This window comes from Taeniopygia guttata, chromosome 24 (genome assembly GCF_048771995.1).
Source record: "Taeniopygia guttata chromosome 24, bTaeGut7.mat, whole genome shotgun sequence".
Taxonomy (NCBI): Eukaryota; Metazoa; Chordata; class Aves; order Passeriformes; family Estrildidae; genus Taeniopygia; species Taeniopygia guttata.
The window spans coordinates 5,205,862-5,226,623 of NC_133049.1; the positions used below are offsets into that span (position 1 = coordinate 5,205,862).

General features: G+C 45.0%; 1 protein-coding gene across 5 annotated transcripts in view; it reads right to left on the bottom strand.

Moving 5' to 3' along the window:
- The window catches only part of ARHGEF12 (Rho guanine nucleotide exchange factor 12), a 79,671-nt gene that overhangs the window by 9,869 nt on the left and 49,040 nt on the right, over positions 1-20,762 (bottom strand). For all 5 annotated transcript variants that reach the window (XM_030291058.4, XM_030291059.4, XM_030291060.4 and 2 more), the window contains 24 exons: positions 20,051-20,185; positions 18,674-18,745; positions 17,479-17,571; positions 17,003-17,113; positions 16,449-16,547; positions 15,807-15,849; positions 15,589-15,694; positions 14,294-14,431; positions 13,791-13,823; positions 12,853-12,967; positions 12,042-12,147; positions 11,112-11,324; positions 9,511-9,640; positions 9,156-9,191; positions 8,413-8,567; positions 7,716-7,862; positions 6,963-7,048; positions 6,052-6,177; positions 4,566-4,680; positions 3,086-3,186; positions 2,906-2,983; positions 1,645-1,720; positions 1,083-1,250; positions 509-596 (listed from right to left, as the gene is read on the bottom strand). In XM_030291058.4, the coding sequence (XP_030146918.3) occupies positions 509-596; positions 1,083-1,250; positions 1,645-1,720; positions 2,906-2,983; positions 3,086-3,186; positions 4,566-4,680; positions 6,052-6,177; positions 6,963-7,048; positions 7,716-7,862; positions 8,413-8,567; positions 9,156-9,191; positions 9,511-9,640; positions 11,112-11,324; positions 12,042-12,147; positions 12,853-12,967; positions 13,791-13,823; positions 14,294-14,431; positions 15,589-15,694; positions 15,807-15,849; positions 16,449-16,547; positions 17,003-17,113; positions 17,479-17,571; positions 18,674-18,745; positions 20,051-20,185 (2,570 nt within the window). The remainder of the gene's footprint in view (positions 1-508; positions 597-1,082; positions 1,251-1,644; positions 1,721-2,905; positions 2,984-3,085; positions 3,187-4,565; positions 4,681-6,051; positions 6,178-6,962; positions 7,049-7,715; positions 7,863-8,412; positions 8,568-9,155; positions 9,192-9,510; positions 9,641-11,111; positions 11,325-12,041; positions 12,148-12,852; positions 12,968-13,790; positions 13,824-14,293; positions 14,432-15,588; positions 15,695-15,806; positions 15,850-16,448; positions 16,548-17,002; positions 17,114-17,478; positions 17,572-18,673; positions 18,746-20,050; positions 20,186-20,762) is intronic.

Genomic DNA, 20,762 nt, shown 5'->3' on the forward strand with positions numbered 1-20,762 from the left:
GACAGACAGGACCTTATCACTTGTCAGATCAACCAGTTAATTGATATATAAATACATAAAAAAGCATTATTTCACACATCACTGAAGTGTAACACATGCAACATGTATCCCATAAGCACATTTATCTCTGTGTAGTCTTTAGGAGAAAAGAGTTTCTCCCAGTAAAGCTTTTAGCCATGGAATCCAATTCCTGCAGTGGGGTGTTTATGATGCCAGAATGTAAATCTGCAAACATCTCTGGTGCTGCATGAAGATGCAGGATTATTTCTGTGTCTGATCTGGCAGTCAGGCCCAAAATATTAAGATTTTTAAGAGTAAATAAAAGCATTTTGGAGGTCAGGAAAGAGTCTGGAGTGAGCCAGCTGGGAGGGACTTTCCGTGGATGCTTCCTACAGAGACCACCAGGTTTCCAGCTCAGTTTGGAGAAGGAACTCAGGGAATTCATGGGGTAAAAGGTCTCTCAGGTCCAGCAAAGCCATCAGCAGGTGGAATTGACCCCAGCACTTACACATTCTTCTCTGAGACAGTCTGTGCCACCAGCTCGTAGATGTGAGCCCCCGTCGCCGACATGGAGATGACGAAGAAAGCTTTGTTATCTGCACCAACACAGGGAAGGGGACTGAAACAGCTGCCAGCCCCCACACAGCTTCCCAAAAATTCCTACATAACCCAGCCCCAAGCAAGGGAAAAGTCCATGAGATATCTCTCCAACACTAATACAGAAACACTGACCTTGTCCTAGCAAAGAAATGTGCCCTCAAAGGAAAAAACCTATTTCAACCCATTTTGAAAAAGCTCCATTTCTCCTCTTTTCCCTTCTAATAATTTCCAGAGTGCTTTTCCTCTAACACAATCAAAGTACTTTCATTTAGAGGTCTATTTAAAACTCAAGCAAATGCCTATTACTGATGCAAAGAAGTTAAACAGCTCATCCATACTAAGCACGATGTTGGACAACCAAGAATTAAGCCTACGCAGTTTTCCATGTTCTACTCTGAAAATCTACACAAAATCATCTTCCTCAACTGAGCTAATCTTTATTTTTGGCTTCTCTTCTTGCTTTCTCAGTGGGCTGCACTGACCTGTGGCCACCTGGCGAACCAGCACAGTGTTGAGTTTGATGATGGGGCTGAAGGTGTGTTTGCTGTCAGCTGTGGATGCCAGGATCTTGCTGTGGCACTTCAGCACCAGTTTGTCATCTTGTTTCTGCAGCAGCACCAGGATGTCCTCCAGCAGCAGAGTGTACAGATCTGCCCAGAATGCAAAAAAAGCCCCAGGATGAGTTAAAAGATTCCCATCAGAAAGCAGAAAGCTGCATTTCTGATTACTCATGCAGAAGCAGCAATCAGTGCTGTGCCATTCCAGGCAAAGCTTGCAAATCTTCCTGGTGAAAACTCCAGCAGAAAGCTACAGATGGAACTGGATCAGCTCATGAGTGACTGCTGTGTCCCTGCGTGGCCCTAATGATGCTCCAGCACATCTCAGAATTGACAAGAATAATTTAATCAGCTCAGAGAAGCACGAAGGCATTATGAGAGGTGGCAGTAAGAAGCATAATTGGGAGCTGCAAGCAGAGCTTTTCCCTCCTCTCCTTCCCAGCAAACCCACTCAGAGCCAGGGGATGAGGGGATGGCCCAGACTCACCGATGGTTTTGTCACGATTCACCTTCCAGGTCAGGGGCCCTTCATGGAGCATCTTTCTCTTTGTTAGATCCAGGTTCTGTCACCAGGGAAAAGAAAAAAGTGAAATTTCCAAGGAAGCAAGTCATGAGAAAACACAGGAATGCCAGAGGGACTCCAGTTTGGAGCCAAGCAGTTAAACCCAGGCTGGGAAAAGAAACATGGAGCAGGAAACCCAAAATCGTGTCAGAGATGCTGTTTATCACTTTCCCTCTTCCACTGTTTTCCACATGCCAAGTGCCACAGAGTGGGGAATTCTCCCACCAAGTCGAGCTCCTGGGGCATTAGGATGTCACCTGTTTCCTAGGAGGAGCTTTTCCAATACCCCATATTCAGCTCCAGCATTGCCACTGATGAATGCTGCAGCACTCGATTTGCAAGTCAAGTGTGCCTACAAATTATTTACAAATCATCCCAATGATCTGACAGGCTTTGTAATGTCAATGGATTCTTCAGGCACTTCAGTGCTTGTGACATTTAGATCTGCAGGCAAGCAGAAGTGACAATTTTCACAATTCATCCCTTCCAAGTCTCAGAGTCTACAATCAGTGACAGCGAGATTTCGTAGCTGCCAGAAGTTCTTCCTTCCCTTGCTAAATGCTTGCAAGTTTATTTGGGAAAGGACACATGACACAGTTTTATTGAAAAGTTGGGGTTTTTTTCACGCTGACTTTGAGGGAGATGGGGAAGAAACCAGCAGGTAACCAGCTTCCAACAAAACTGCAGGGATTTATAGAAGCCATGAAACAGAATATTTTTATTACTGGACTTCAGGTTTTATTTGGCTGTGTGGATCTCTCATGTTTCTGCACAAGCTCTCTTTTTAAAGCCAATTCCACTGTTACACCCCAGGGCTCTCCAAGGCCTCCCCAGTTCCAACAGCATCACTAAGACATGCACTCACATGAGATAAATATCCACAAAAATCTAATTATCTGTCAGATATCTCTTCTGGGATACAGTGCTTGAGCTTGCAGGCCATAAAGCTTGTTGCACAGAGCTGACAAGCTTCATCAGCACCATGATGTGCAGAACTGGGCTGTTAGAGCCACAGGAATCTTCAGGAAGGTGGCAAAACTCACATTTCTGAGACTAACTGTTTTCATTTTCACACAGAAATATTTATCTCCAAAGACCACTCGACTGTGCATCAGAAGAAGCACAAAGTGAATGACAGAGCTGCAAATTCCATTCACCCAGGGCTGGTTTTGATGCTCTCACTCACCCTGAACTCGTCCATCATGGGATCCTCTGACTGCTTCAAGTAGGAGAGGTCGAGTCTGCGCTGATAATCCTCCAAATGCTGCAGGAAATGCAAGGCAATGGTCACTTGGAGCAGCAAAACTGCCCCGAGTGCAGCTTTACTGCTGTCCCCAGCCCTGGGTGTTCACTCTGGCCCTCCCACCTGCTTGTTCTCCGACTCTTTGACAGCCTGGTTCACGTGGTTGAGGATCTGGCGACAGTGATCTGCTGCTTTCTTGACTTTCTCCTTCTCCTCAGGCAGCTCTGCAAGAATAAAACCCAGTGGGGCAGTGCATCCCAGCAAAGGTTTCACCAGCCGGCCCTGCACTGCAGTTTGCTGGCCTCAAATTGGACAAAGAGGGGTTAAACTCACAGAGAAGTCTATCAACAGAAGCACTGCGATAGGGATAAAAATGAGATTTGTGATGGGAAAGAACTGATTGAAGAAAAAACCTGACAGTTAATGCTGCTAGGTGTCTATACATATGAAAATACCCTGACATTTCCAGACCATGAGGCAGCTGCAGACCCTAGAATATATATTATAATGTTAAAGTATGTCACCTGATTTCTGTTACAGGAGGAAGAGAGGGCTTTGAATGGTACAGTGATGTTTTCAGAGATTTTGCTTTTTTTTTTTTTCAAAAACCCATTACTCTCTGTCCATAATATCTAAACCTGAAGCTTCTAAAGGAAATACGAAGGAGACTAGGAACACTTGTAAATAGAATAAACCATTTGGATTTGAAGAGAAAGGAAATGTGAGACATTGCCTATTGGAAGGAATTTCCTAGTAAGTACTGCAGACATTATTTTTGCCACTTCATTAAAAAATTTTAAGGTAGTCTTGATAAAAATATTACCCTCATTAAAATATTCATATTCATTGAAAATTTGAAGCTACATTCGTCCTCACAAACTACTGGACCACAGCTGAGATTCTGATGGGTTCTGATGCACATCATCACACATAATGCAATTGTTACTCCCCCTTTTTTAGGGCCTTGTGACAGCTATTCACAATAATGTGGGAAACCTAAAATCCTTACTAAAATCCTAAAATCCTTACTAAAATCCTAAAATCCTTACTAAGAGTACAGGCACAGGTGAACCCATCAATTCTCACCAGCACCAGCAGCCACACTGAGAATTCACTTAACAGGAACATCAACCAGTACATCAAAGATAATGGAGTATCACATGCTTCCCTAATTAGGATTAGAGGGAACTTGTAGCTGCAGTCTATTTTTATGAGTAATGAAATTACCCTGCAGCAGGTATCAGATAGTAAAGCTGCGAAGGCATTTTGTGCTATTATTTATCACATTTCTACCTGTTGTGCAGGAAGTATCTTTCAGTGTAACAAATCCTAATTAAACCCCACCCTCTGCAAGAGCATGAGGATGTTCTGTGCTGCTTCAGAGATTCACTTATTTCACACTGAATTTCCTTTTTATTTTCCTAAGGAGGAACCAACACTGGATTTTTCTCTTTATTATTATTTTTTACACCTCCTGTGCAGGAGGCAGCAGTGAGGTCGCAATGAAAACAGAGAGAGACACATAAAATTAAAGTGTTATTTAAAACATTTACCTAAAAAACCTGCTGAGATGGGTGCCCAAAATGCAGTGGAAAGGCTTTACCTGTGTATTTAGCAATGTTATCCAGCAGAAGGGGGTATTTAGTCAACCTCTGCATCTCCGTGGGGATGATATCCTTCAGCTGCAGCCGCCGGCACAGGGGATTGCTCTCAGCATCCTAAATTTCAACAGCACAATATCTGCATTTGTCATTTTTATTAAGGCCATAATTACCTGAATGCACAACATCTATTCATCACTTAAACATCTATTACTTCACTTTCCAGTAATTAAATACAAGACAAGAGATGCCAAGATCTATCACCCAGACAACACATCCCCTCTCCAGCTGCAATTAGGCAGAGGAAAAGCTCATCACAGCAGCAGTGCCTTCCTCCCCTCATTACTCCCCATGGGCACGGGCCCATCCCCAATCCATCTCAGTCAGCAGCACCCAGGGAACACATCAGTTTGGGCTTTCACACCGCAGCCAAACGCAGGATATTTGTCAAAATAATCTCCCCCTGTACTCCCAGAGCTCCTCCCAGCCCGTGCTGATGGAGATAATGCTCTCCTGCAAATGCCACATGGAGGCAAAGCCCACTGCTGGCAGGCAGAGCAGCTGTGCAGCATCTGTCTCCTGCTCCTGGCACTCTGCCCCACAGAACCTGGCATCCCTGGGCAGCAGCCGCCCCCAGGGAGATGGCATCTCCTGCCTGGGACACTCTGCTGGCCTGCATTCCATCAGGACACTCTGTGCTCCCCAGAACTGAGGGCTCCTCCCTCCAGAAACCACCAGGAGACATAAATACAGTGCTGGAAATGGTCCCCAGCTGAAGGCAGCCTTAGCCATGACGTCACTGATAATTGCCATTAATTATCAGAACTTTATCTAGGAGGATTTATTGGGGTGTGCTGAAGCAACTCAGAGCTTAGGGGGAAAACTCAGAGCTTAGGGGGAAGACTCAAAAGCCTGGTGGAGAAAATTCCCAAAAGCCTGGTGGGGAAAACTCTCAAAATCCTGGTGAGGAAAACTCTCAAAATCCTGGTGGGGAAAACTCCCAAAAGCCTGGTCGAGAAAACTTTCAAAGCCTGGTGGAGAAAACTCCCCAAAAGTCTGGTGGAGAAAACTCTCAAAATCCTGGTGGGGAAAACTCCCAAAAGCCTGGTGGGGAAACTGAGAGCTTAGGGGAAAAAATTCAGAGCCTGGTGGAAAAAACTCAAAAGCTTGGTGAAAAAACTCAAAGCCTGGTGGAGAAAAATTCAAAGCACGGAGAAGAAAACTCAAAAACCTGGTGAGAAACTCAAAGCGTGGAGGAGACAACTCAGAAACCTGGTGAAGAAAACTCAAAGCCTGGTGGGGAAAACTCTCAAAATCCTGGTGGAAAAAACTCCCAAAAGCCTGGTGGAGAAAACTCCCAAAAGCCTGGTGAAAAAAACTCCCAAAAGCCTGGTGAAAAACTCAAAAGCCTGGTAGAGAAAACTCAAAGCCTGATGGAGAAAACTCAAAGGCTGGGGGAGAAAACCCAAAGCCCTGTGGCAAGCTCACCTGCACGAAGGTCTGGAAGCGTGAGTCCTTCTTCTGGCGGGACTTGATGACCTCGAGAGCGAAGGGCTGGTTGCTGCAGAAGGTGGCAGTGGCAAGTTTCAGCTTCTCCTCTGCTGCTCCACTAAACTGTGCCAGAAAGCCAAAAAAGCCAAGTTTAGACAGGCTGGAGCTCAGCATGAGCCACCCTCAGCAGGCAGAGCCACACAGCACTGGGATCACCAGGAACAAAGGAATTATTGACAAAAATGAGGAGGTATTTCTGCCCTGGTTTAAGGCTTTGTCTTCTCAGAGGAGACCTTTACATCTCAAACTCTTCAGTTCCCCTCAAACCAGCCCTCCAACATCACAGAATCCCAGACTGGTTTGGGTTGAAAGGGATTTTAAAGCTCATCCCCATCATGAGCAGGGACACTTTCCACTACCCCAAAACACCCTTGAACACTTCCAGAGATGGGGCAGCCAAATCTCTCCATAAAGATCTCAAAAGTGAAGCCTGCAACAGCACTATAAACGACAAATTTATACACTCTAAGATTAGAAAATAGTATTTTTAATCATCTTTTCACTGCACCGCAGGCAACACCAGGCTCACATTTCAGTGTTACTAAAATAAATCGTGCCACTGCATTTTTCAAAATCCCACTCTCACCTTTATGTACCCAAAAGTACCTGTCTATTCTACCCACACATCCTAAGGATATTATTCTTGTGCCTTAAATGACTCTTATTTCCAGTCAGATGAAAAATCCTCTGAGCTCTTCCTCCTTTCCTTCCCCCCTCATCCTCCAGCTCTGTTTTGGCCCCAGAACTCGCAGCCCATCAGTTCCCATTGCTGGGAATTACCTCCTCCAACCTCTAGCTCTATTGGTCATTCCATGAGACATTATTTTCAAATATTAAAAGAATTTTACCCAGGAGAGCAAATCTTCCCCAATTTGGCCAATGACAGAAGTCTCGTTCCTTTTTCGGACAGATTTCATCTGATCGTTCAGTGCAACTTAAAAACAATGAAAAAAAAGTAAATTTTATTAATAGTGATCAAAATGCTGGCTTCATTTTCAGCATTTAACATAAAAGCTATTCTAGGAGAAGATCAGATTCGAAATAATTTTAATTAGCTAACAAACAATATCCTGCAACTTAACAAATTTAGAATATCTAATAAATATCCTTGGCACTTGTGTCTCACCTGGCTTCAAATGACCCCTAAGAATCCAAACTTACGTTTTCTGAGGCTCAGTATCATTTTTCTATAAACAGGAATAATGCAGAAACCAAAAAGCCACACAACTGATTATTCAGTGGCTGAAATTCCTACTGTGAGCAGTCCTTTCCCTAAACCACCCTTCAGAAACCAAAAGATCAATCTCCATAAATCTGTTTTCTGCTCTCTTCAGGAACCATCTCAAACCCTGGCCCATAAAGCTCCCTGCTCCTTTCATCAAGCATGAATCAACACAGATAAGGGAAAGGAACACTGGACACACGATTCCTCATCAAAATATCTTTGTGAATCAGAAGTGGAACAAGTGTGAGCAAAAGCAAGCCCAGGGCAGTGCCCTGAACAATTCTACTCTACATCAAGAATTGGGTGAAACTGTCTCGTGTTTGCTTCAATTTTTGAGCCACTGGATGCCAAAATTGCAGCATGCAGCTGCTCCTACCGTGCAGCCCAAGGATGTCCTCCAGGTTGGAGAAGATTTTCCGCTTGTCACTGGAGCTGAGGATGCCCTCCCTGGTGACCCTCTGGTAGAAGACGTTGTGCAGGACCTTCAGCGTGCGCACATGGGCTCGCTCGGTGTAGAACAGCTCTGGGGAGACAGGGAGAGCAGCCACAGGTCAGCTCAGAGCTGCTCCCTCAGCAGCATTTCCCTCCCTGGTCCCTATTCCAGGCTGTAATTCATGTTTGAATTGTTTGTAAAATTCCATCATCTACCCCAAACCAACAGATCTGAGCTCGCAAATCCACGCAGAGGTTTCTGCAGGAGCTGCAGCTCAAATCTGCTGAGGTTTGAGAGGAGCATTTCCATCCCCTGCTTCCCAGAAAAACAAGCTTTTCTTGTTTTCTTTCATAGAACATATTAAAAAACTGGCCTTTCAGCACCTTAATATTTAATAACCACTTGATATTGTTTATTTCTCCTCTAAGGACTGGATCAATCTCACCTCAGGTTATTTCCCAGTAAGAAGCATGAGTTTCACAGCTAAGAACTCTTCAAAGCAAAAGTTCTACAATTCTCCAGCCGCTACTTCACAAGATCACTGAGGAAAAACCTAATTGCAAATTTTTAACAACTTCAAAGCTGCAGGGGAAGGTTTCAACACCGAGCTTGGCCAGGCAGGACAGAACCTCCATCTCACCATTTATCACTTCTTGACGTTTGATTTCGTAGGGTTTGAGCCCCATCAGCACCTCTCTGCTCACAAGCTGCTGCCAGTTGGGAGGGTCCATGTCCATGTCGAAGTCATAGAGCTCATCCTCACTCTGCACATCTGCAAAGCCAACACTGTCCATCCTGATGGGAGAAGGAAAAAAGTGAGTTCATTCCCATTTCAGGGAAAAGCTGAGTACAGCAATCAGCTTTATGAACACACTGTCCCTGCCAGCTGGAGGCTGTTTTGTTGCCTGAACCTTTGGGCACATTCTCTAAGTTTGCCCTTTCCAGATTGACTGTTCTGACAGTGTTTTCATAACCCTCATTTTAATGGCACAGATGAAATCATTTGCAGTCAGATATCAAGGCAGTGAAAAGGGCAGGTTACAGTTTCTTGCTTCTATCTGCAGGTACAGAACCAACAGCAACACAGGTTGAAAAGGAAAATAGGGATCTCTCTACTCCTTAACCCAGCTCCCATCCACTCCAATCAGTGGACACAGCAATCGTTCCACTTCACTCTCAGATCAAAGGGGTATTTTTGCATATGACTCGCTCCACCTGCCCTACAAATGGCTGCCAGTGTCTGATTTCATATGTTCTTAAAGAAAAGGGATCATGCAGACAACTCTGCTGGCTCAGAACAATGAGCACTGCTGCATTCTGCCTCATAACTGCTTGAAATCCAAACAAATTCAGTCGAGTTCAAACATTTCTAAGCACACTCACTTGCGAAAAGGCTTCGGCGTTCCCATGTCAACCATCCTGCAAGGAAGGAAAGGAATCATTAGGGAAGCTTGTGCCTGAATTTCTCCCTGCTCAGAACCACTTCAGAATGGTGGGCTGAGCTCCAAAGCAGAGTACTTTGTCCTCTCTCCTGACACTTTTCTATCACAGCAGAGACACAAACCAAAGTTTCCTAATTCTACCAACAACATTTAACACAAACAAGGTCACTGTCACTTTATGTACTGAATTTCAGCAGCCAGTCACACTGACAAAGGAATCTCTACAATGATCTTTTCCAACCCGTTCCAGCATCTCCTGACCCTCTCTCAAGGCTCCCTCAAGCACCCAGAGTTACCTCTCAGACTCTCCCTCCTCCTCCTGCAAGTTTTCCAGAGGAGATGGGAACTCAAAGGTGTTGTTGGGTGTGCGGGGGGTGCCATCCATGGAGTCACTGGCAGGTGGGGCTTCCCCAGGCTGCTTCACACCTGGACACAGGATAAATGTGAAAGGTGAGGAACCAAGCTAGAGCACATCAGAGAACCTCCCAGCCCCTCCAGAGCCTCTTGATTCCAGCCTCAGAGCTGGAGGAACTCGATTCCCAGGCTGCTACGAACAAATCTCAGTGACAAAAGCTTCAGGTGGCACCTGGTGGGTTTTTCCTGTTGGATGATCCAATGCCACGCTGGCAGAACCCACTAACAACCACTGCTGCTCGTGGCAAGATTCCCTAATTGAGGAAAGCTGATTAAGCTGAGGAAGAGCAGCTCGAATGACATCAAAGCATTGCCTCATTGGCCCAGCTTGTTGCATCAGTGCTCTGCATGTCAGCGTTCAGGAACACACAGGATATGATTATCTGCAGGTGCTTTTATTGACAGCTCTGGGAATCAGGTACAGACCCAAATCTGACTCCAACACGGCTTTCGAGCTGAATGTATTTTATATTCTATCCTTATATAACTTACATATTAAGTATTAAACTGATATTGTTCTATTGTATACATTGACATGAGTTTCTCGTGATCTTTCTCAGGCCCCTGACCACAATTTCAACAGTAATTATATTTAATTACTAAACAATCATCACATCTAACAATTATATCATTTATCATGTACCAGCTACACAGGTGCAGTTCTAGCAAGGTACAAGGCCTTTATGTACCTAGGGTATTTTTTTTTTCAGGGCCTACTAAGCTTAATTTTCCTTCTAACCCTAAATCCCCATGATTTTAAAACCCTTTTACTATCATGCACATTCTGTCCACAGCACAGCTGAAATGTAAATTTTAAGGGATTTAGAGATTTTAGAGAAGCTAAGATTTTAGTTAGAGATAAGCTTTACTAGAGTTAATTAAAATATTTCAGTAGGCCTTGATGAAGTTAGGAGTTAGTAGTTAACTAATAATTGATTGCTCGTCAGCACAATGTTGAGTTAGCTGGGTTTATAATGAAGAATACAGAAACTGAAAAAGAGCTTTTAGGAACATTAAGACAATTGTGGCCTCCTCTGTTCTGAAACCAACTGAAGACAAGGAATGGGAGTTCTACCAAGAGTTCATTTGTCAGATTGGCATTGAAAAGGTAGAAAGGTCAGAAGGAGGAAGACTTCATTGACTTCCTCATTTTGGGACCCCTCCCCATGAAAGGGACACCGACCCATTTCAAGGGACAAACCACGCATGCTGAATGGCTTTTGGAGTGATTAGCATAGGAAGTGGGGAATGGGATGTACCAAAATGATGAATATGCATTTGTATTTTGGGTATTCCATACTTGTATGGATAAAAGGGCTCTGTAATCACCTGGAAGCTGCAGTGTGGATTTGGGAGCGATCCCACACACAATAAATACACACTTTCTAACTTTAAACTGTTGGAGAGTTTTTGTCTGTCACTGTTGGATATCGGTACTAGATCAATATCCATATTTTTAATAAATCACAGCCTTCAACCCTACCTGTGTCACTGTCCTTGCTGCCCTCTGGGGAGGCGAAAGGCCCCGTGGCCAGGGGGGACATGGGGTTGGCAGGGGGGTAAGGGGCATCTGTGCCATCGCTGGAGGAGCCGCTCTGGCGCATCTTGCTGGACTCGGGGGGCTCTGGGCTCACAGAGGAGGCTGTGGGCGAGTGCTTGGGGTGCCTGGGCTTCTGCATCTCCATGGCCCTGCCAACTGCACAGAGAGAATCATCACCCTGCTGCAAGGCTGAGAGGAGCAGCGCTGCAGGACCAAACCAGATCCGTGAGCCTCCAAAGCTGGGTGTTAACAACAGGATGTTTCAAATCACTCAGCTCTACTGAAAAGCACTCAATCCGACCCCAAAATGCCTCAGGCACAGTCCAAAATTCAGTTCCACAGCCCGAAATCTGCTTCCACAGCCAAAAATCCCATTCCACAGCCCAAAATCCCATTCCACAGCCCAAAATTCCATTCCACAGCCCAAAATCTGATTCCACGGCCCAAAATTCCATTCCACAGCCCAAAATCCCATTCCACAGCCCAAAATCTGATTCCACAGCCCAAACTTCCATTCCACAACCCAAAATCCCATTCCACGGCCCAAAATCCCATTCCACGGCCCAAATCCCATTCCACAGCCCAAAATTCCATTCCACAGCCCAAAATTCCATTCCACAGCCCGAACTCTGATTCCACAGCCCAAAATCCCATTCCACAGCCCCTCAGGGTAAGACAGGCTAGGAAGGGAATTGGCAGAAGAGGGATCCAAATTGTGAGGACTTGGGATTGGGTGAGGCAGGATGGGTGGGATGAGGTTTAGGAGCAGGGGGATGGGGGAAATAGGGTTCCTGGCGTGCATTTTTGGAGGCAGCAGGGAATTTCTGTGGCCCCCAGGCTAGCAGGGCACAGGGCTTTCCTGGGCTGACATACTTGCACTGCTGTCATGTCGGCTTGGTCTCCTTGGGGGGCCCAGGATGTTGGGGAAGCCTCTCCTCTTCCCTTTCTCCTCTCCTTCTTTCTCTTTCTTGATGCTTTGCTGCAGGTAAAGAAAGGCAAACTCATCGCTCACTGCTTCAAATCCAGCTGTTTACTGAGATTTTAATTAGTTCTTTAAAGCTGCAGAAGGGAGAGGACACAAAGCTCAAAAAGGTTTCACACTGTTTCACCTTTTTGGTTAGTGCAGAACTGCTGGAAATTCTCTTAATATTTCAAAGGAGGATGAAATGTTGATGAAAATAAGCAGCTACTGTGACCAGATACACCCCCATGCTGTGGGAGACAAGGGATGACACCCACAGGGATGAAGTTTTGGTGGAAATATTCATTATATAAGTGGAAAAGTGGGGGAGTGGAAAAGTGGCAGGGAGAAGAGCTCTTCTGCATCACAAAACAAGAGGGTTTGGGTAAGTTTCTCCAAGAAAAAACTGAAGTAAACAAGGCAACAGTTTTAATGAGACCCTCCTGTGGTTCAAGGTTGTGTCCTCTGAAATATTCCTCACCCAAAGTTTTAATAACAGCCAAAACCAAGGTGAAATCTCTGAATTTATTCAGAGATAAAGGAAGTAATTCCAATTATTTCCAATAGATGCAGAACCCAATTTCAGCTCTTAGGTTTGCTGTGCAGTTCAGCAACCCCAGATCCTCTTGAAACATAAAAATCACAGCGATTTTTCATTTTTTTTTTCCTGCACAGCTGGGGTTTGAATTGCACACAAATCCTCTGTGGCCACAGCAGCACTACCTTGATTTTTGGCAGGAAACCAATCCGGCCCCGCTTCTGCTCCAGGTTCCGAGGCTCTTTGACTTTCACTCCCAGGTGTTTCATGTAGGTGAGGATCACATATTGCATCGTGGAGCTGCCAAACACAGAAAAACCACTGAGGTTTAAGGGAAAGATATTGGGGAAAATACACTGAGTCAATAAAATTCAGGTCGAGGTTCTGTTGAGAAGTTCATTTTTAAATTAAAGTGATGAAATGAACGGAAATAAATTCCCACAGATAATGGGAAGGCTCAGCCAACATCAGAATTATTAGTTTTGTAAATTAAGGAGTAAATAAAAGTGGAATATATGGATGGGGAGGCTCTGGCACAGGGTGCCCAGAGAAGCTGTGGCTGCCTCTGGAGCCTGGCAGTGTCCAAGATCAGGCTGGAGCACCTGGGACAGTGGAAGGTGTCCCTGCCCGTGGCAGGGATTGGAATTAAATCATCTTTAAGGTTCTTTCCAACCCAAATAATTCCATGATAAAACACACAGAAGCCCGGGAGGTGAAAATACAATTCTGAGAATTACACAGAAGGTCCTAAAATTCTACACTAAAACCATATTTGATGCCACATTATAGCTTTGAGTTATGGCAAAAACAAGCAGCAGTAAAAGGTTACTGCAAAAAGGAGGAAAAGCTGCTCGGATAAAAACTGAACAGGACAAGGCACACAGAGAAAATAAATGTTAGAGCAGATTGAAGCAGTTACAACACAAAACAAAAATAAACACAAACTCGCAGTGACAGTAATTTTTAAGATGTGAAACACAGGCAACAAACATCAGCAAAGAAGAGGCTGATGCTCTGAATTGCAATGATTTATGCCAGGGGATTCAGGAGTTTGGAGAACAGCCGGGAGAGGGCTGTCTTGTTCCATCAGCACAACACAGCCCCAGCTCCCAGCTCCCATTACCTCTTGTCTTCTTCCAGAGGCTGAGATGTCATCCTAAAAACAAGAAAGGGTTTCAAAATGAAACTCAAAACCCAATTAACACCCGGTCCCATCCACCCAGAGCATCAGTAGCTGTGTTGAAGTGTCCTTCAGAATGTTCAGCAGTCCCAGCAGGGGGAAAAAAATAAAATCAAGAATCCAAAGTGAAGGTTCAGCTGTGGCAATTGGATTCAGCACACATTAAAAAGGAGAAAATGGGTTGTGAAGCTGTTGTTTCTACAGGAAAAGGGCTCTGATCTAATAATGCACAAGCTGACAAAGGCAGCATTCCCTGCACTATTTCACAGCAGCCTCCTGGACAAAACAGCCTTCGCTTCCCTGGCTGAGGGCACTCGGGGCAGAAATCTAAACACAGCGACGCCAAATTCCACCCCCCAATTCCTCCATCCCGCTTTTTCCACGTCCGAGGCAGCACCTCCAACGTTCTTTTTTTCTCCCCCACCTCCCTGTTTGCTGTCACTTACAGGACCTCCTCGATTTTGGCCAGGATCTGCTCTGCACAGCTCCTCTCCTTCTCCACGGCGTTGCGGTCGCGGAGCCGCTCCGCGTCCAGCCTGGTCAGCTCCCCCTCGGCCAGGGTCAGCCCCATGCTCCTCTTCTGCCTGCAAAAGGGCACAGGGAGCATCACCTGCACCCCCTGGCACTCAGGGTGTTGTCACACGGTGGGTTTTGGGGTGTTTAAAGTGAGGGTTTTAGGTATGGAATAGTTCGTTGCTTGTGGTAGGCACGTTCTTTTCTCTTTTAGGATTTTTTCATAGAGTATAGAAAGAAGAAAGACCAAATAATTTCTGTTTCTGTTCCTTGTTTTTCCCATCTAGAATGTGTTTAGGAAAAAGGTAATTGCTTAATTAAATTTTAGAGAGGATTATTTGAGCCTGATGTCCAATCAGATCCACCCGTGTCTAAACTCTCGACAGAGGGGCACGAGTTGTTAGAGAGTTAAATATAATAGTAAGAAAACTAAGTATGTAGTTTTAGTATCTCCTTTAAATAGTATATTAATGTATTAGAGTACAGTGATAATAAAGAAATCATTCAGCCTTCTGGAGTCAAACATCAGCATTTCTTCCCACCGAGTTCACCTGAATTTACAATAATTGCTGAGCGTGGCATGGAGCTCTTAGCACTCCACAGCAAAAAGCAAATTAATTATCAACTTCTACTGCATGCCTGTGACAGCTCACAGAATTCACAGAATCACCAGCTTGGTAGAGACCTTCAAAATCATCGAGTCCAACCCAGCCCCAGCACCTCAACCAAACCCTGGCACCCAGTGCCACATCCAGGCTTGTTTTAAACACACCCAGGGATGGTGACTCCACCACCTCCCCAGGCAGCAATTCCAGAACTTTATCTCCCTTTCTGTGATAAACTTTTTCCTGATATCCAGCCTAAATTTCCCTTGCTGTAGCTTGAGACTGAGCTCTGTAAAGGGGATTATTCCCTGCCCAAAGGGGAGAAGGAAGGAAAATAGGGACAGGAAAAAAAATAATCTGATTATAAACACAATCAGTAAGAGAGATTTATACAACAAAACCTCAAAACAAAAAATACTCTGACATTTCCTCACACAGGTTCCAGGAATGAAGAATCCAAGCCCTAGAATTGCAATTGATGACTTGATTTAAGGATTGGCTACAGGGTATATTCCTGGTATATTCCTATGCAATCCAAGAGGAATTATATCTCCCTCAGGTTTCCCTGTTGACTGAAATCAAATATGAATTAAAAGGAAAACTCCACAGAAAGCTTTTGGTACCTGAAATCTTCCAGGTTCCTCTGAACCTCTGGACAGACTTTATCCTGCATGGTTTGGATGAACTGGCGGTGCAGCTCTTCAGGGAGGAGCTCTGGCCTTCTCCTGTCTGGGAGGCAGAAAATTCACCAATTGTTCCTCTGGGAACAGTCCCCACCTTCAACAAATGACTTCAATAAAGTCATTTCCCTGAATTAACCCACCCTTCACTCCCATCCTACCTAATTCCAAGGAGATTTCCTCTGGAACTGGGACTTTCAGGTTCTGCAAAAGGAAAGAAAGGCTGGGAGAACCCACAGAGAAACCAGCACCCCAATAAAACACACAAATCACTCCAGGAAATTCCCTCAAAAGCCAAAATCATCCAATCTGAGCATCCACTGGTTTGAAAAGGGGAGACTCCCGTGTATATATTCTATATAAGATGAAAATGTGGTATACAAGCTCTGCTGCAGTTTCTGGGAGTTTAATTCATGACAGCAAACAATTTTCTCAGCTTTCCAACAGAGACATAAAACTTCCCAATCCTTGGAACAGCCACATCGTAGAAGAACCAGAACTTGCTTACCTACCACAAAATTATTTCTCCTATCAACAACAAATCCCCTGGGATTTACTTTGTAATCAGGCAGCTGAGGCCATTCATTCCCTGGTAACATTTCAACAAAAAAACCTTAAAACTTTTATTAGATTTTTACATTTTAGGAAGATATTTATCAAACATTATTCCAATTTTGATTTTTAAAAACTATTTTTTTTTGGAGGGCTTTAACCTCCTCAGTTTTTCTCAGTTCAGGTGAGTGGAGAAAGGTCAAAGTCAGCTTGTTGGATGAGTAAAAATGAAGAAAACAAGAGGAACCTACTGCAGCTCTGTCCAGGAAAAACTGGTAAAACTCCAGGAAAACACGCCGGGTCTCTTTGGAGTTGGTCTGTTTGTACAGGTCTGTGTAAAGGTAGCACAGCTGTGGACAACAGGAGGGCAAGAAATGAGGTGAAAACCATGAAAACTCCAAGTTTTCTTTGCAGTATTTCAAGGAATTCAGCAGTGCTGGGTGGAAAGCTTTCCCTGCTCCTCGGGGAGGTGCCCTGGCAATGGGGGGAGAGGGAAGGGGCTGGAAGAGGAGCACAGAGAGGTCAGACCTTCCCTGTAGACAACTAATCTCACACCTTGGGGTGGAATGAGAGGCTTTCAGGCGATAAATAATTATTTGTAAGCAGCCAAACCTAAAGGGAACAATTCTTTTTGTGTTTCTCCCTTTATCTGAAGAAATAAATGAGGATTTATCACCCCCAGGCCTGCACAGAGTCTGCATTTCCCTCCTTGCCAGGTCATGGCAGTGAGTGCTACACAAGGTCTGGTAAATTCTGGTGAAGATTCCCAAATGAGAGCCAGGGAAACGATTCCAGAGCTTCTCACCAGTGCTGCAGGATCAAACTGGGACACCACGTGGTGCAGGAGGACAGCCAGGTGAGCAGGACGGGATTTCAGGAGCTCAATGTTCTGGAAGCAGCTGCACTGCCCATTAATCTGCAGGGACACAGGGAATTACATCTGAATTATTCAGGAATAAGAGAAAGGACAGCTGAAATAATTCAGAGTAAATATGTGGTAGCTGTGCTGCTGTGACAAGAATTCACGATTTAACAAAAGCTACAGAAAAGGAAATAAATTCATTCCTAGAAAGCTTGAAGTTTGGAGAAGAAGGAAAAATAACAGACTCAAAGATGGATATTGGCATAAATTCCCCAAATATTTCTATTTGGAAAGATCAGCAACAACAGGAATGCCACTCCTAAATTCTTATTTCACCATTTAAGAAGTACTCAGCAGTTTAGGAAGAGGGGAAGAGAATTCTGGTGGGTGGGGAAAAAAGGTTAAAAAGTCATTCCCACCTGCTCCTGCTCCGTGTCAAAATCATCATCCTCTGCTCCAATGATCTGAGTCCCCACTCGGGACAGGGGACTGCCAACACTGGACTGGGAGTCCTGGGACGAGAAGGAAGAAAAGCACAAAGCTGGGATTGTCCCTCACAGAAAAACCTGGAGATGTTCTGATCATTTCAACTCTTCAAAACCTCCACCTTGGATCCCCTTCCCACAATCCAAACATTCCCAAACAGCAAAGCAGGGGGATGGAGGGCAGCTGCCCCACCTGCAGCTGGGAGCACACCAAGCACCTTCCCTAAAGGCATCCCTGGCCTTGTCCTCCTGCATCCCCTGCAGCCTGGCTTTGGCTTGGCCAGAGGTTTTTCAATTTTATTTTCCCTCTCCATGCCATTTCACATCTGTCTTCCCCTCAGCGTTCTCTCTTCCTCCTCGATTTTCCCCCTGATTTTGCAGCATGTCTGAGCTTCCTTTTGGCATCTTTTGCCCCTTTCCACTGCAACTCATTTGCTCCCAGACCATTTTCTTGTGCTCACTGCATTTCCAAATTTCCCTTTTTTTTTTTCTTCTCAATGACATTTCACTTGATCATATCACCTTCCCAGAGTCTTTGGGAGCCTTTCTTTTCTGTTTTGCAAGATTTCATTTATTTTCCCGAAAGGAAACGAACCCTTGATATTTCAATGGGGACCAAAGTGGGGAAATGGGGCTTTGGGAGGACAAGCAGGGATGCTTTTGGGCACGTGGCTATGGACCAAAACTCCTTGGGAAATGGGGCTTTGGGAGGAGAAGCAGAGGAGGGGGAGAATCCAGGAGTCACCCCAAGGATGATGATGTGCTCACACAGCTCTGCACTTCCTGCTGAGCTCCACTTGTAGCCCTGCTGGAAATGGCAGCCCCCAAATGAGTGAACATCCTAAAAAAAGGGCTGGACTCAAGGAATAAAACATGTGCAACTGCTCTCCTTATTCCAGACCCAGCTGTTTTACTGCTGATCAGGTATTTCTTGCCTCTAAATGACCCTGCTCTTAAGCTCCATAAACATTTACTCTGCTAATTAACTTTCCCTGCACCACTTTAATTGCATTTTATTTTCTAAAGCAAAGTTCAGGCATGCTCCATTTAGAAAGTGGGGGAAAGCAGCAAGATTTTAATGGGCCTGTTAGAGGAGGTGCTGTTGTGACACTCGATGCTGTGTACTCACAGTGTCTTGAAGCTCAGCCTTTTCTGGGCTCTCATCTGGATAAATCCTCTCCTTCAGGCCACTGCGAGGGCTCTGGGAAAGAGGGAAGTTCAGTTCTGGTAAGTACCAGCAAATCCAGGGAAGGGAGAACTGCACAGTGCAGTTTGTCAGCCACAACAGCCAAAAAACTTCTCCTTTCTCACAGGAAAAGGAGGTGTGAAAAACCAGAGTAAAATCTGTGTCCTACATGTGCAGTTAAACAAAAAAAAAACCCCCAAAACTCAAGTGAATGCAGAAGTTTTGGTGAGAAATCTGGTGGCAGTGAGCAACAGCAGAGCTGTAAAATCCCCAGCCCTTGGCTTTTTCCTTGCTCTCTCCACCTTTTCTCACAGTTCAGCTCTGTCCTGCCATCTGCCAGCAATCCCCTTGCTCAGGAAGCCCAGCAGAGCCTTATTTGCAAAACCCACGTGCTGCTGGCTCATCTTCAGTGTGTCCAAAGGTTTTCCCAGCCAGGCCAAGCTCTGGCTGTTGCTTTCCAGCCTGGCTTTTTCCCAGCTGCAGAACTCTTTCCACTTCCAAGGGTTTCTTTCACCCCTGATCCATAAATTCCTCAGAGCTGGATTGAAAAGCTGGAATGTTTGGCGTGCCAATCACCTGCAGTGATCAAATACCATCCCCAGCACTGACAGCATGATGATTATTAGGAAGATAATTATGAATTTTGTTGTGCATTTATTAAACACAAACGCTGAGTGGGATCTGGTCAGATTTGGAGTTGGAATGTTTCAAAACAGAGTCGTGGATGCTTCCATCTCACCCACCTCCCTTTCACTTCCAACTGCTGGGATAAATTTAGCTCCTTAAGTTAATCAAGAAACTTAGGCTAAATCCAAGCAGAGAGTCTCAGTTCCCCTGCACTAATCAGACAGTGGCTTAATTAAGGATTAGGCACCAAGGGAGAGCACAGGAGACACAGATTGATAACTAATGAGTGAACACACCAAGAGCCTTTGCTGGTGGCAGGAACTGAAGCTGATTTGGTGGAGGGAAGGATCTTTCCCAGTTTCAGGGCAAGCTGCCTGGATCTGAGTCATGGTGCTGCAGTTGGAATATTCCCTTCAAAGATGCTTTAATTGGCAAGTGAGTTTTGAGAAACATGCTGGCATCCATCTTTGCCTGGTTACAGGGATTAATGCCAGGACAATCTAATCTTGGATAAAACACCCAGAATTTATTCTCTCCCAGTCTCTAACACCAGTCCAGTAGAAGAGGTTTTCATAGGGGAAAGGTTTTGGTGGGCACTGAGGAGCCTGGTCCAGTAATGCACAGACAGAATCTGCCAAGGAAACCCAAAGGAAGAGGGAGAGAAGCAAAGCCCTGGGGCTGCCCCAGACTCACATCAGCAATGTCACTGTTGGGTCTGGAGGGGCTGTCACCACTGAAATCCAGTTTGCTGCCACTGTCCCCACTCTCTGCCTCGCCCTCGCTGATCTGCAGTGACTCTGACACAGACCTGGAGGACAGGACTCCATCCTGCAAAGATGAAAGCAGAATATTTCAAGAGACCATCCTTAAAAATCAACTCTTTGAAAAGCCAGGTAGCACACATTATTCATAAAACCTTCATTTATCTAGAAAAGGCTGCAGCGCTTTTCTGAGATAAAACAACCACACCAAATTTTCAGCACTTTTAACACAGGGGAAAAGGGAAAAATGACACAGCCTAAATTAGTTTTTTTTCAAAAGTGAAAACAAAATTGTTTAAAGCTTCCAAGAATGACTTCATGGGCGTATTTTAAGTTGCACTGACAGATAATAAACACATCACTGCTTGTGCTTGTTCTTTTAAAGCAGGTTTTTTGGAGATGAGAGCCCACTGCTAAATGAATTAAGATTAAGAAGACAGTGCCAAATTCAAATCTCAGCTGCAGAGGGTGCAGCCTGCCTGTCCAAGCAACTGCAGCTTGCTCATGATGCCTTGAGCAGGCTGAGCTAGAGCAGAGCTGGGCAGAGCTAAAGAATAAAGCAGGGATTTATTCAAAGGATCTCCTCCATGGATCAGCCTTGGGCAGCACCAGAGCCCAGCCAGGGCTGCACCCAAGATGAACCA